Source organism: Oryctolagus cuniculus, chromosome 8, assembly GCF_051225735.1.
Source record: "Oryctolagus cuniculus isolate XC-2025 breed Fujian yellow rabbit chromosome 8, ASM5122573v1, whole genome shotgun sequence".
Classification (NCBI taxonomy): domain Eukaryota; kingdom Metazoa; phylum Chordata; class Mammalia; order Lagomorpha; family Leporidae; genus Oryctolagus; species Oryctolagus cuniculus.
Window position 1 is genome coordinate 36,941,292 of NC_142874.1, and position 11,414 is coordinate 36,952,705.

At 38.6% G+C, this 11,414-nt stretch overlaps 1 protein-coding gene across 5 annotated transcripts in view; it reads left to right on the forward strand.

The window, feature by feature from the left end:
• Positions 1-9,682, forward strand: part of PDGFC (platelet derived growth factor C) — a 209,893-nt gene extending 200,211 nt beyond the window's left edge. For all 5 annotated transcript variants that reach the window (XM_089302282.1, XM_089302286.1, XM_089302283.1 and 2 more), the window contains 2 exons: positions 1,350-1,567; positions 8,136-9,682. In XM_089302282.1, the coding sequence (XP_089158408.1) occupies positions 1,350-1,567; positions 8,136-8,252 (335 nt within the window). In that variant the 3' untranslated portion in view covers positions 8,253-9,682. The remainder of the gene's footprint in view (positions 1-1,349; positions 1,568-8,135) is intronic.
• The last annotated feature ends 1,732 nt before the right edge of the window (positions 9,683-11,414 follow it).

Consider the following 11,414-nt stretch of genomic DNA (forward strand, 5'->3'; position numbering starts at 1 on the left):
TTCCTCTCTTTAACAATTTGGAAAAGCCTGATTATATCCATAAGTATAACAATGCCAAGAAAACAGCATTTGATTCTTAATTTGCTCACCATTTTAAAGTTATTGAGAGATATTAGTACTTAATTTATGAAATTGGATTATATGGTGATTGTTCCCATTTTAAGTCATCTTTATCTAAAAATATTTTCCTTTAATTCATGTTGATGCTTTTCCATATTAATGAAAAGCATTTAACAAGATTGATTATATTTTAGATAATGTTTGTAAATTTAAAAAACAAAAGCCTGAAGGAATTTGTTGTTGGAAACTCTTGAATTTTATTGGAATGACTTTACTTGGATATTTCCAGGGGAAAAATAAGCAGAGCTACAAAACAGAAATGAAAATTTTAGGTATCTGTCCTAAGAACTGCTGTTCGTGTGTTATGTATAAATTCATATTAAATAGGACATTTTACTCTGACATAATTTTCTTACAGCACTGTCATTTTGTAGTTAAAAATAATGGTTCTTTGAGGATTTACTGCAACACTCTGATGAAAGAGTATTTTGTTTAGTCTTCACAAATAGGTATTCTTCTAAAAGAAAGCACAATACAGTTAAACAACTGGCTAAAAGAATAGAGACAATGGTTATAAATTAGACATTTCTTACATCCGTTAGCAAGGGAAAGATAGAAACCTGAGGAATCTAGTTAGTCTCAATCTCCAAGGTCATAAATTACTCACTCTGTTTGAGGCTGTGCTTTTCAACAACTTTGCTCTTAGACAATGCATAGTGTTTTCACTCATGGTCCAATCATCTGTCTGTAAAAGTACATTTTCTTCATTCCTTTTTTACATTTTGTGATTCCTATCGCCATAAAGATTATGATATGGGAAGTTCTCTTGATGTGTTTCGTGAACTTGTTCTTCAGTAATTATTTGAGCCTGTAATCCTTTTAAAAATTGCATTGGCTTTTTAATCAAAGCGTTCATCCTTTTACGTTCTAGTCTTCCCTCCAATGCTCTCCTTGTCTACATTTTTTTTTTTTTTTACTGAAGTTAAAAGGAACAGCCCTTTTTTCTTTCTCTATCAAGTTTCCTATTTATAGTTCTCAACTGTGTTTTTGGCTCTGTTCTTAATAGTGCACAACAGCATCTCTTTATTGGTCACTTAGTCATAATGAAGCTTTGTTTACTACGAAATAGAAAGTCCAATTTGTGAGCTGTAGAGCCCCAAAACCTGGTTAAACTCAGAAGGAATATTGTTAGGGCAATTATTCATGAAATAACTAGATTTCTGAATGAAAGGCACCCAGGCCCAGGACGTGAGCGTCTATTTCTCTTCACTGTCTGCCGTGTCTTGCAGTGGTGGATCTGAACCTGCTGAAAGAAGAGGTGAGGTTGTACAGCTGCACCCCTCGTAACTTCTCCGTGTCCATAAGGGAAGAATTAAAGAGAACCGATACCATTTTCTGGCCAGGTTGTCTCCTGGTTAAACGCTGTGGTGGCAACTGCGCCTGTTGTCTGCACAATTGCAATGAATGTCAGTGTGTCCCCAGCAAAGTCACTAAAAAATACCATGAGGTAAGTATATTCCTTCATGGTTTTCTTCAGGTACTCCAGGTCTGACAAAACAGTCGGTCTAAAATGGATTCACGTTTGGGATGGAGATGTTGCATGCCTGAGAGAAAAAAAACAGCGTTTACAAATAGTTGTTTTTTTTGTTTGTTTGTTTTGGTTTTGTTTTGTTTTGTTTTATTTTTTTACTGAGCCTTTAATTTAAAAACCCAGGCATTAAGGAGTCAGAGAGCTTACACTCTGGTAGTATATCATGGTTAGTCAAGGAAGCTTTACCTGTCATACCAAAACAAGAAAATGTGTTCTACTGACGGAAAAAACAAAAGGGTGAAGTTTTTCCAACTTTTAAATTTTTCAAACTATGAAAGGAAAACTTTAAAGACAAACTTCAGACTAAATCATGGACTGTTTTGGAGAAAGGAGATCTCTGATATTTATTTTTATTTCAGTCAATGTGAGCACATGTCAGAGGACATATTTATAATTTTACTAATCATTGGATCATTCATTTGGCATCAAATAGCACACAAAATGTTTTAAAGAGTCTTTACTTTTTCTGTCTTTCTCCTCTGGAATTAAGGAAAGTATAATATGAAGTGTTAGGATTGATGGTTTTTAGAGCTTTGCAAATGTTAGGACACAACCCTGTCATCAGTGCTGGGATATGCTGAATCCTGCCTCAACTTTTCCCTCAGTATCACGCACCATATGTTAATCAGGAACTAACGTCCTCTCAATGAGTCACCTTTAATTTCAGCAAAATATTTATATGACAGCCGCCCAAAATCGGCCCATCTGGTTTCATTTCAACATGCCTTCTTTTCCTTACTTTTTAATTTTTCCACATACTAAGTCATAGTACAGAATAAATATCTGCTTCATAAATGCATTTTTTATGCGAAGCGGCATCCGTAAAACCTTCTTCTGAGAGGTCATTAGAACAGGTACTTCACAGGACATGAGTTTCCCGCCCTTCACCAAGTGCTATTGGCAGCTGAGAACGTGGAGAAGAAAGCTCTGGAATCCAGAAGAAAAGGGACTCTTTCCAGTTTCTACCATTGACTTGTTGTCACTGTCATCAGGACACACAGCCTCGATAAAAGAAGTATAAACCAGGATAATCTCTCTGGCTTTTCCTAGCTGCATTATTCCATGACAACTACTGGGTGGCAGTCTTTTAGAAGATAACACCCTAAATTGTCAAACTGTAAATGAAAATAGAGTGACTGTTGTTATCCACATTCTACTTTCATTTTTGCCCCATAGATTTTGGTGTTTTTTTCTTTTAAGATTTATTTTTATTTATTTGAGAGGCACAGTTAGAGAGAAAGAGAGAGAGAAATCTTCCATCCTCTGGTTTACACCCCAGCTGGTCTCAATGGCAGGGACTGGGTCAAGTGAAAGCCAAGAGCCAGTAGCTTCATCTGGGTCTCCCACGTGGTAGGTACAGAGGCCCAAACACTGGACCATATCCTGGCGCACCGCGCTGATCCGAAGCCAGGAGCCAGGTGCTTCTCCTGGTCTCCCATGGGGTGCAGGGCCTAAGCACTTGGGCCATCCTCCACTGCACTCCCTGGCCACAGCAGAGAGCTGGCCTGGAAGAGGGGCAACCGGGACAGAATCCTGCGCCCCAACCGGGACTAGAACCCGGTGTGCCGGCGCCGCTAGGCGGAGGATTAGCCTAGTGAGCCGCTGTGCCGGCATCTGCCCTAGAGTTCTAAAGATCTGTGAGGGGAACTGAAGCGCTACTCAGGGTTCAAGTAGATACAAGGACATGGTGGCTCACAGAGCTCCAGACAGCTCTTGCTACTACTCCAGAACTGGGACTGTAGGCAAGAAAAACCCTTACCATGGTAGGTTTAAAGTTACATAGAAACTAAAATGCCGTAAGGGCTGGGCATATATCAGAATTACCTGGCAGAACATGAAAGGATGCAGTGAGAATGTGGGTGAAACTGGAGTGATCTTCTCCCACCTAAAAATCGATCAGTTTTGCAGTTGCTAAGCAGGTACTGAAGAAGCAGAGTTTATTCTAGGACAACAAATTAGCATTTACAAATGCTTTTCTATGATCTATAAACCCAAACATGACATAGTCGCATTCTAAAACTAGTTTATCAGATGCTGAATCTGTATCATGCTTGTGGTCAACCAAATCAGTCCCCAGGTCCAGCACATCCTCCTCCATACTATACTTGTAAATATCTTTCAAAGTCACCTTAGCCCAGGGCTATCCCCAGAATTGACACAGAGTGTGCAGTATCTGTTTCAAGCCTTAGATAAAAAAAATCTTGTTTGGGGCAAGCCTGTGACAGTACCTGTAGACTCTGGCTTCTTTCCAGAATGACATCTTGGGTGAGGTTGATTACATATTCATGCCTTGTGCATGTGTAGACACATATGTTCATGCATAACTATGGGTGTTGGTCTACACATGTGATAGTTACGTGATCATCCATTAGTGTCCTTCAAATGCCTCGCATACACAGGTGAGTACAGACAGATAAAGTGACATAGTCTACATTTCCAGCAGCAAGAATACCTAATTTTTATGCTTTGTGGGAATCATTAATTTTTCAGTAATATTTTTGTAATTTTTTTTTACCATATGGAATAATTTCTGAGGCCTGAGATTTTCTTATTTCCTGGAAATAAAGTCTGAGTCTACTACTTCCTCTAAATAATCGAAAATGTTTTAGCATAATTTAAATTTGTTTTAAATTACTAGATAATTGAATATTATTCATCTGAACCAAGAGATTTAACTCAATTAAAGACAGGTTTATCATGACGTTAGTTAGTTTTGGTGATTGTTCCAGTTTTCAGTTTGAAGATCATTTCACCTCATGGAAATAAAATAAAGACATCTTAGAAGTTCTAATTTTTCTCTCTTTCATCTATGTACTAGCTTTCATAAGTATCAGACTAGAATCATATTCTTTTTTGAACTATATATATAAAACTGAATTATTCCCTCATTTGGTTTCCTATACCACTTTTACTGGGTTTTGTTCAACTATTGTGAATATTAAAAGTAAGTTTAGAAAATTAAGAGCTCAAAAAATATAAGATGTTATTATTGTCATGGTGTTAATGATAGCAAAATAATATGGCATCATATTGTTATTAGTAAGATTCTTAGTGCTTTTTTAACTCTTAATTTTTTATTTAAAACCTGCTTCATTTTTTCAAAAGATTTATTTATTTGAAAGGCAAAATTACAGAAAGAGAGGGAAAGACAGAGATGGAGAGACAGAGAGACACAGAGAAAGATATCTTGCATTTGCTGGTTTACTCCCCAAATGGGCCAGGCTGAAGCCAGCCACCTGAAACCCCATCCAGATCTCCCACGGGGGTGACAGTGGCTCATGCACTTGGGCGATCTTTCACTGCTTTCCCAGGAAGCGGATTAGCAGGTAGGTGGATTGGAGGTGGAGCAGCTGGGAATCCAAGTGGCCGGCACTGGAAACAGAAGGTTAACCTGCTGCCCCACTCACTGGCCCCATTCTTCATGCTTTAGTCAATCTGTAGATCTCTATTTTGGAAGCCATTTTAGCTAAATAAATATATTCCCTTAATAATTTTTCCACCCACTGAATAGAAGTGTTCAGAAAAGCAAGTCTGGAACTTCCATATGTATGACCTTAGACCTCACCGCTTCCTTGAGATGTTTTTTAGTGTCTTCCCTGCCCCGTGATAACTACTGTTAGTCTCTCCTCAGCACAGGTGTCCTAACAGTAACCTGCTAGTTCCAACGTGGCATACACATCTATGGGACTTCAAAGACATCCCTGTTAGAGAACTTCTATATTTTCAACATCTTTGTTTATTTCTCTTGGTTTCTAGCAAACCAAGAGGTAATGAAAACAAAGATGACTTTACACTGCAGTGTTTGACAACGCACACTCCGAAGCCACACACCCCAGTTTTGAATCTGGAATTTGCTTTGGGACTTTGAACAAATTACTTAACTCCCTATGCCCCAGTTTCCTCATCAGTAAAGTTGAGTTTCCAACCCTCAGTCCTTATTGTAAGGATACAATACGTCGGGACTTGCAGAACACTTAGAACAAGCTTTGGCACATGTAAAGCCCTTGAAATTAGCTAATCTTTATTTTTCTTGCCATGTCCACACTTATTCTTCTATTATGAATAAATAATAAAATATTAATGAAGTTGCCTACGTGAGTGAATATGGCCGAAAGATCTCTAGGATCTCACAATAGTAATATATTTGTTCCTCTTTCTTCATTTTGAATCAGCTTAATGATTTTCATTTTATATCTACATATATTTACCTTCTTTTTTTAATATAAGGTATAGAGTTCTAACCTCCGATCTGTTTGTTCTGAGGAAGACGTGTACCATCCAAAGACTTACTGTTGTAATGAATCCTGCTCCCCAGTGCTCTCCAAATCCCGCAACGTTGAAGGCTGTTGAGCAGAGGTTCACAGACATCTGTTCTGAGGCAGTTCTTTGTGTCTCCTCTGTTCACCTCCATCATCTCTGCTTTGAGCTTTCCCTTGGACTTCTTTTTCATGGATTTGTACTTTTAGTTGGAAGCTCTTTCCCAAAACATTTTGAGATATACCTCTGCCTTCACTCTTAGCTGCCCCCATAATCCACGTCTTGAAAGCTGAATTTTTCTTTAACATTATTTGGGTGGCCTCCTGGGTCACCTGCAAGACAGTAAACTTGTCTAAAAGAATTAAAAAGGAAAACCCTAATAACATCCCCCACTATCTAGAATTTTATATCCCTGACTTAGAAAGTTATGGGATTCTGCTATTTCCAAGCTTCGACAAGCATCAGTGGGCAAACTGGTGGCTTTTATTCAGCAAGTACTTCTTGGCCTGAGCATGCTGAAGCAGGCAAGGAAAGTCTAGCTTTTGCCTCTGTTAGGATTGAAGATGGTGGCCTCTCCCACCTTCACCTTCATTCAGGTTTTTTCTATGAATGGGAAAATACATATGGCGAAAGGAATTGAAGACATTAGCTATGTCAATGTTGTAGTTCATCTTACCCATCCAGCCTCATTCCAGGAACAATCGATAGCAAGAGCAAATCTTACCTATAATTAGTTTGGGTGTCACCCTAGGTTGCTCAAGAATGGTAAGTCATTTCTGATAGAAAATAACATTCGGTAGAAACTGGGTTCAGTTTCACAATAAAGTAATGCAGTAGTTGTCATTTTTCTTCTGGAATTATGGAATGTCACATTGGAACAATGTACTCTAAAAGTTTACTATCTGATAATCATTATAAGGCTTTGAAGTTTATCGCTCTAGGGAGAAAGTTACCAAATAAATGGAAAGTATGAATAGTAATATTCTAAGTCTTTATGCGATCATTGTCTATCACTAAGTCACATTTGGCAAAGGTACAAATAACGGCTGTTCACTCATGTGTAAAATATGGGTAATAATTGTAAATTACTTCATAGAATTCTTGTGAGTTAAAGTATGTGAAAACATTGTTATTGTGCCCGGCATCCAGTAAGCATTCAAAAAATGTTAGCTAATTAACCTCTGGTATAACCACACACTCCAAATGAGATATGCGTTCTCCAGTTTTGTTTTTTAAGTCTTAGAGTAGAACAATCAAGAGACTTGATTTGTGCCTTTTGAAATTAATGACAATGTACAGGAATGATAGGTTTTAGAAGTTGTCTGTGTCGTATCCAGAAACCAAATATGCTAGACAACTTCACATTATTATATGTTCTGATCTCTGTTCATAATCCAAACAAAAGACAGTTTCTGAAACTTTATCATGTCTGTTAGAAGAAATAAAATCTAATACACTTTAATATCTAGCTACCACTGATAAATACTAAATCTTTGGTAGAATGCACAGCCATATCCCTTTGTCACAGTGCTGAAAGGAAATATGTTTAGTATCGGCATCTATCTTGCGATATTCTTATTAGAGATCTCGACGATGCAAATGCAAACCTACTTGCACTGCACAGTAGGATCCAGCTGCGCAAAGTTAGCTGTGACTGAAGCTGATGTCTATGAAGTACATCTAATCCATCTCATCAAGTTTATAGAGGACTTGAAGTGTAGCCAAGAAAATTAATGAGTGGCATAATTGAGCAGACTCAGCTGTGCAGTGATCGTGTTTCTTTGCACAGTATTCCTGTACTTGAGTGCATGGCTTCAAGTATCAATATTTTTTAAGTGTGTGAATAAATGAATGAAAGAAGAAACCAACAAACAGAAAAAAAATGACTTGCGCATTAGTAGCTCCAAAATACTTAAGGTGAAATTCTCTCCAGCATAATTAGCTAAGCAAAGTCCAGTGCCATAGTGAGTCTTTCAATGTAAAAGCTTCTTTTTCTGAGACGGTTGTGATTCCAAGCAGTTGACGTGACCATGTCCTTTCCTTCATGAAACGATGACTAAAGTTTATGGTTTTCCTTGGGTGGGGAATATTTTCTTAACACGTTCACTAGGAAGCGGGAAAATTTGTCTTTGTGGGGCCCAAAGTTCTTTTCTGCACTGTTACCTGCACGTGGAATCTGCAGTTGTAGACATTGGTTTTAAAGGTGGTTTGTCTTGTTCCCTTTCAGGTCCTGCAGTTGAGACCAAAGATTGGTGTCAGGGGTTTGCATAAATCACTCACCGACGTGGCCCTGGAGCATCACGAGGCGTGTGACTGTGTGTGCAGAGGGAACGCGGGAGGGTAAACGTCCCGGCGGCCCTTTCGCAGAGCTGCGCGGGGCAGCGGCTGACGCCGACGGCGAACTGAGGCTCGCGTGATCTCCTTCCATAACCTCACTTGTTTGCTTCAAGGACCTCCGTCTTCAGGATTTGCAGCGCGTTCTAAAAGAGGAGATACCACAGGAATTAGGAGTTGCGCAGCAGCTCTTTGGCCCAAAGGACCGGAGACAAGCTCTTCAATCGTGGGAGAAAAAGAGGAGTTGCGGCTCTCTAGCTAGTTACCCCGTCACCAGGCTCGCCCTCCGCTCGCTCGCTGCCTTCTGTATTCCAGCTGTGGTGATAGGACTTAGGTCGGTGTCAGGAGAGGGACGAGTGCACGTGAACGGACGGACGCCTGCTTCTCTTCCCTTCCGCGACTGTACAGCTCCGCGCTCTGGGCCTCACACGTGTAAACCAGAATTGTCTGTGTTCTGAAAACTTGGTTTTTCAAAAGGAACTATGTTGCTATGAATTACAGGTGTGTGTTGCTGGTAAGAAAGACTGGATTTTCCATATTTCTTGATAAAATCTCTGCCATTTAGAAGAAAAGAACTATAATGATGGTTTGGAAGAGGCAGACCTTGAAAGAAGAGTGGCCTTATCCTCACTTTATCTATAAGTTGGTTTATTTGTTTTATTGTGTACATTTTATAATCTCCTTTTGACATTATAACTGTTGCCTTTTCTAATCTTGTTAAATATATCTATTTTTACCAAAGGTATTTAATATTCTTTTTTATGACAACCTAGATCAACTATTTTTAGCTTGGTAAATTTTTTCTAAACAGAATTGTTATAGCCAGAGGAACAAAGACGATATAAAATATTGTTGCTCTGACAAAAAAAAATACATGTATTTCATTCTTGTATGGTGCTAGAGCTTAGAGTAATCTGCATTTTAAACTATTAAGTGGGAAGTCAATAGAATTGGTAAGTTGGAATGACTTTGAAAATAATTAAATTATCCTGTCTTCTACCCCTGTTATTGGGTATGCAAATAAAATACAACATATGAAAGAAGACATGCAGATCCAATCATTACTAACCTAACCCTTCTGGGGGGATTGTGAGCCTAGCTCAGAAGACCATAAAGCACCTTGAAAACAGAGACTCGGCAGCTTCCTCACAAGGCGTGCTTTCCTGTGCTGTAGGAACACATCCTATTTATTGCGATGTTGCAGTTTTATTATCTTTAAACTCTGTTCCATACACTTGTATAAATACATGGATATTTTTATGTACAGAAGTATATCCTTTAGCAAGCCCACTTACTATACTCTTTGGCAATTGAAAAGAAAATCAGTAAACTACTTTGCTTGTAAAATGCTTAATATTGTGCCTAGGTTATGTGGTGACTATTTTAATTAAAAATGTATTGAATCATCAAATAAAAGAATGAGGCTGTTTTGGGGAGAAACTGCGTGTGTGTGTATGTGTGTGTGTGTATCTGCATGTGTGCACATACCTGAACATGTGCATGCATGTGTGTACACATGCAAGAGTTATCACTTGGACTCCAAGAAATGGAAATGATAAACATTAGTGATACCATGCTTTTCATTACGCAATGAATAACAGGTGTCATTTCCAAAGACAGGTAGAAACGGACTCATTCTCTAGAGGATTCCAGGTCTTTTCTTTCCAATGCCTTTGAGCAGAGCTTTCTTTTCCTTGTGGTCTTCATCATGATTCTTGGTAAATAAACTAAAACTTGAAAGTTATGTGTGATTTATGATCTGTGAGTCATGATTGCTCAGTGATTGTAAAACGAGGAGAAAAAAACGGTATGTTTTTACTCCTATCTTCATATTCAAAGGCAACTACTAGATGGGGTGAGCATTAAAGTGTTCCACATAGCACACTTCAAAGAATGGTGCCTCAGTTCCAGGCACCATTCTTTGTTTTTAGGGCCAGTGTCTTAAACACCCTCTCCTTAGGTCTTGAAGTTGTCGGAGATGGCCTCCTGCCGAGTGTCATGCAGTCTTCCGACCACTCTTCCATGTTTTGTACTTCTACATCTTTCAGTCCTACCCTGCTCCCAACCACATGAAAAGCAAATGAACCAAATAAGCATGGATGTACTGTCTTATTTCATTATATTTTAATATTTTTTGCTTGGCCCTATGAAGCCCTAACAGAACTTAACTATACTCCTTAAAAAATGCAGGCAGCTAGCAATTTGCAATGCTCACTGGCACAGTAAAGACCCTATGGAATCTTACAGTAAATGACCTGTTTAACAGTTTAATGCCATTTCCAATCTTAAATTAGATACCCTCTTCCCCTTCTTTTTTTTCATATTTTTTGTTTGCGTAAAAAGTTGACAGACAAAAGAAATTACTCTTTGAATGTAGCAGTCAGTGGTGAGAAGGGTATGAGGATTAACCACAATATAACCACTTACTCATAGACCTTATGTGATTTTCACTTAGGAAAAATTAATCTGTTAGTCACATGGACCTAATTTCTCAGAAGTTCAGGAAGCATTGACTGTATTGGCCAAACCCTGTTTTGCACACGGTATCTGTGTTTCTTGCCTTTGTCCCTGAATGACGGACTCTTGTGCATAGTGAGTGATGTTTATTAAAATAAACCAGCGAGGCTGAATTGCTCCTAGGCAGGTGCTTGTGTCTACATTTTTTGTACATTTCTACATCGCCTCCCTCAGCTAATAATCTTTGTGTACACTTTGAAAGAGTACAGGGAACAAAGTAATGAGAATCTGCACTAGGGAAACCATACTGGAATGGTTTTGTTATCTGTCCTTGGTGCATCACTGCCTCTATGCACACTGAGTTACATTTGCAGTTTGGGTTAAGAAAAGACAGGAAATACAAATTTCACATTTCATGTAAGATCCTTCAAACCGGTAATGCACTGTCCTTATCTCTTCGGATATTTTAGTCTACTTTAATTACATATGATAAACACGTATGAAAATTATAAATGTCATCCTTCATATTCATGGAAAAGGAAAAACATGGTACTTCAGGTGGCAATAGCAAAATCTCATAGACTAGGAAGATTCTAAATCACAGAACTTTATGTCACCTGGTTGTGGGGGCTGTAAGTGTGAAATCAGAGAGCTGGCATGGCCCTCGCGGACTGCCCTCTCTGTTGTGTGCTCACATGGTAGAAAAGCTGCTGAG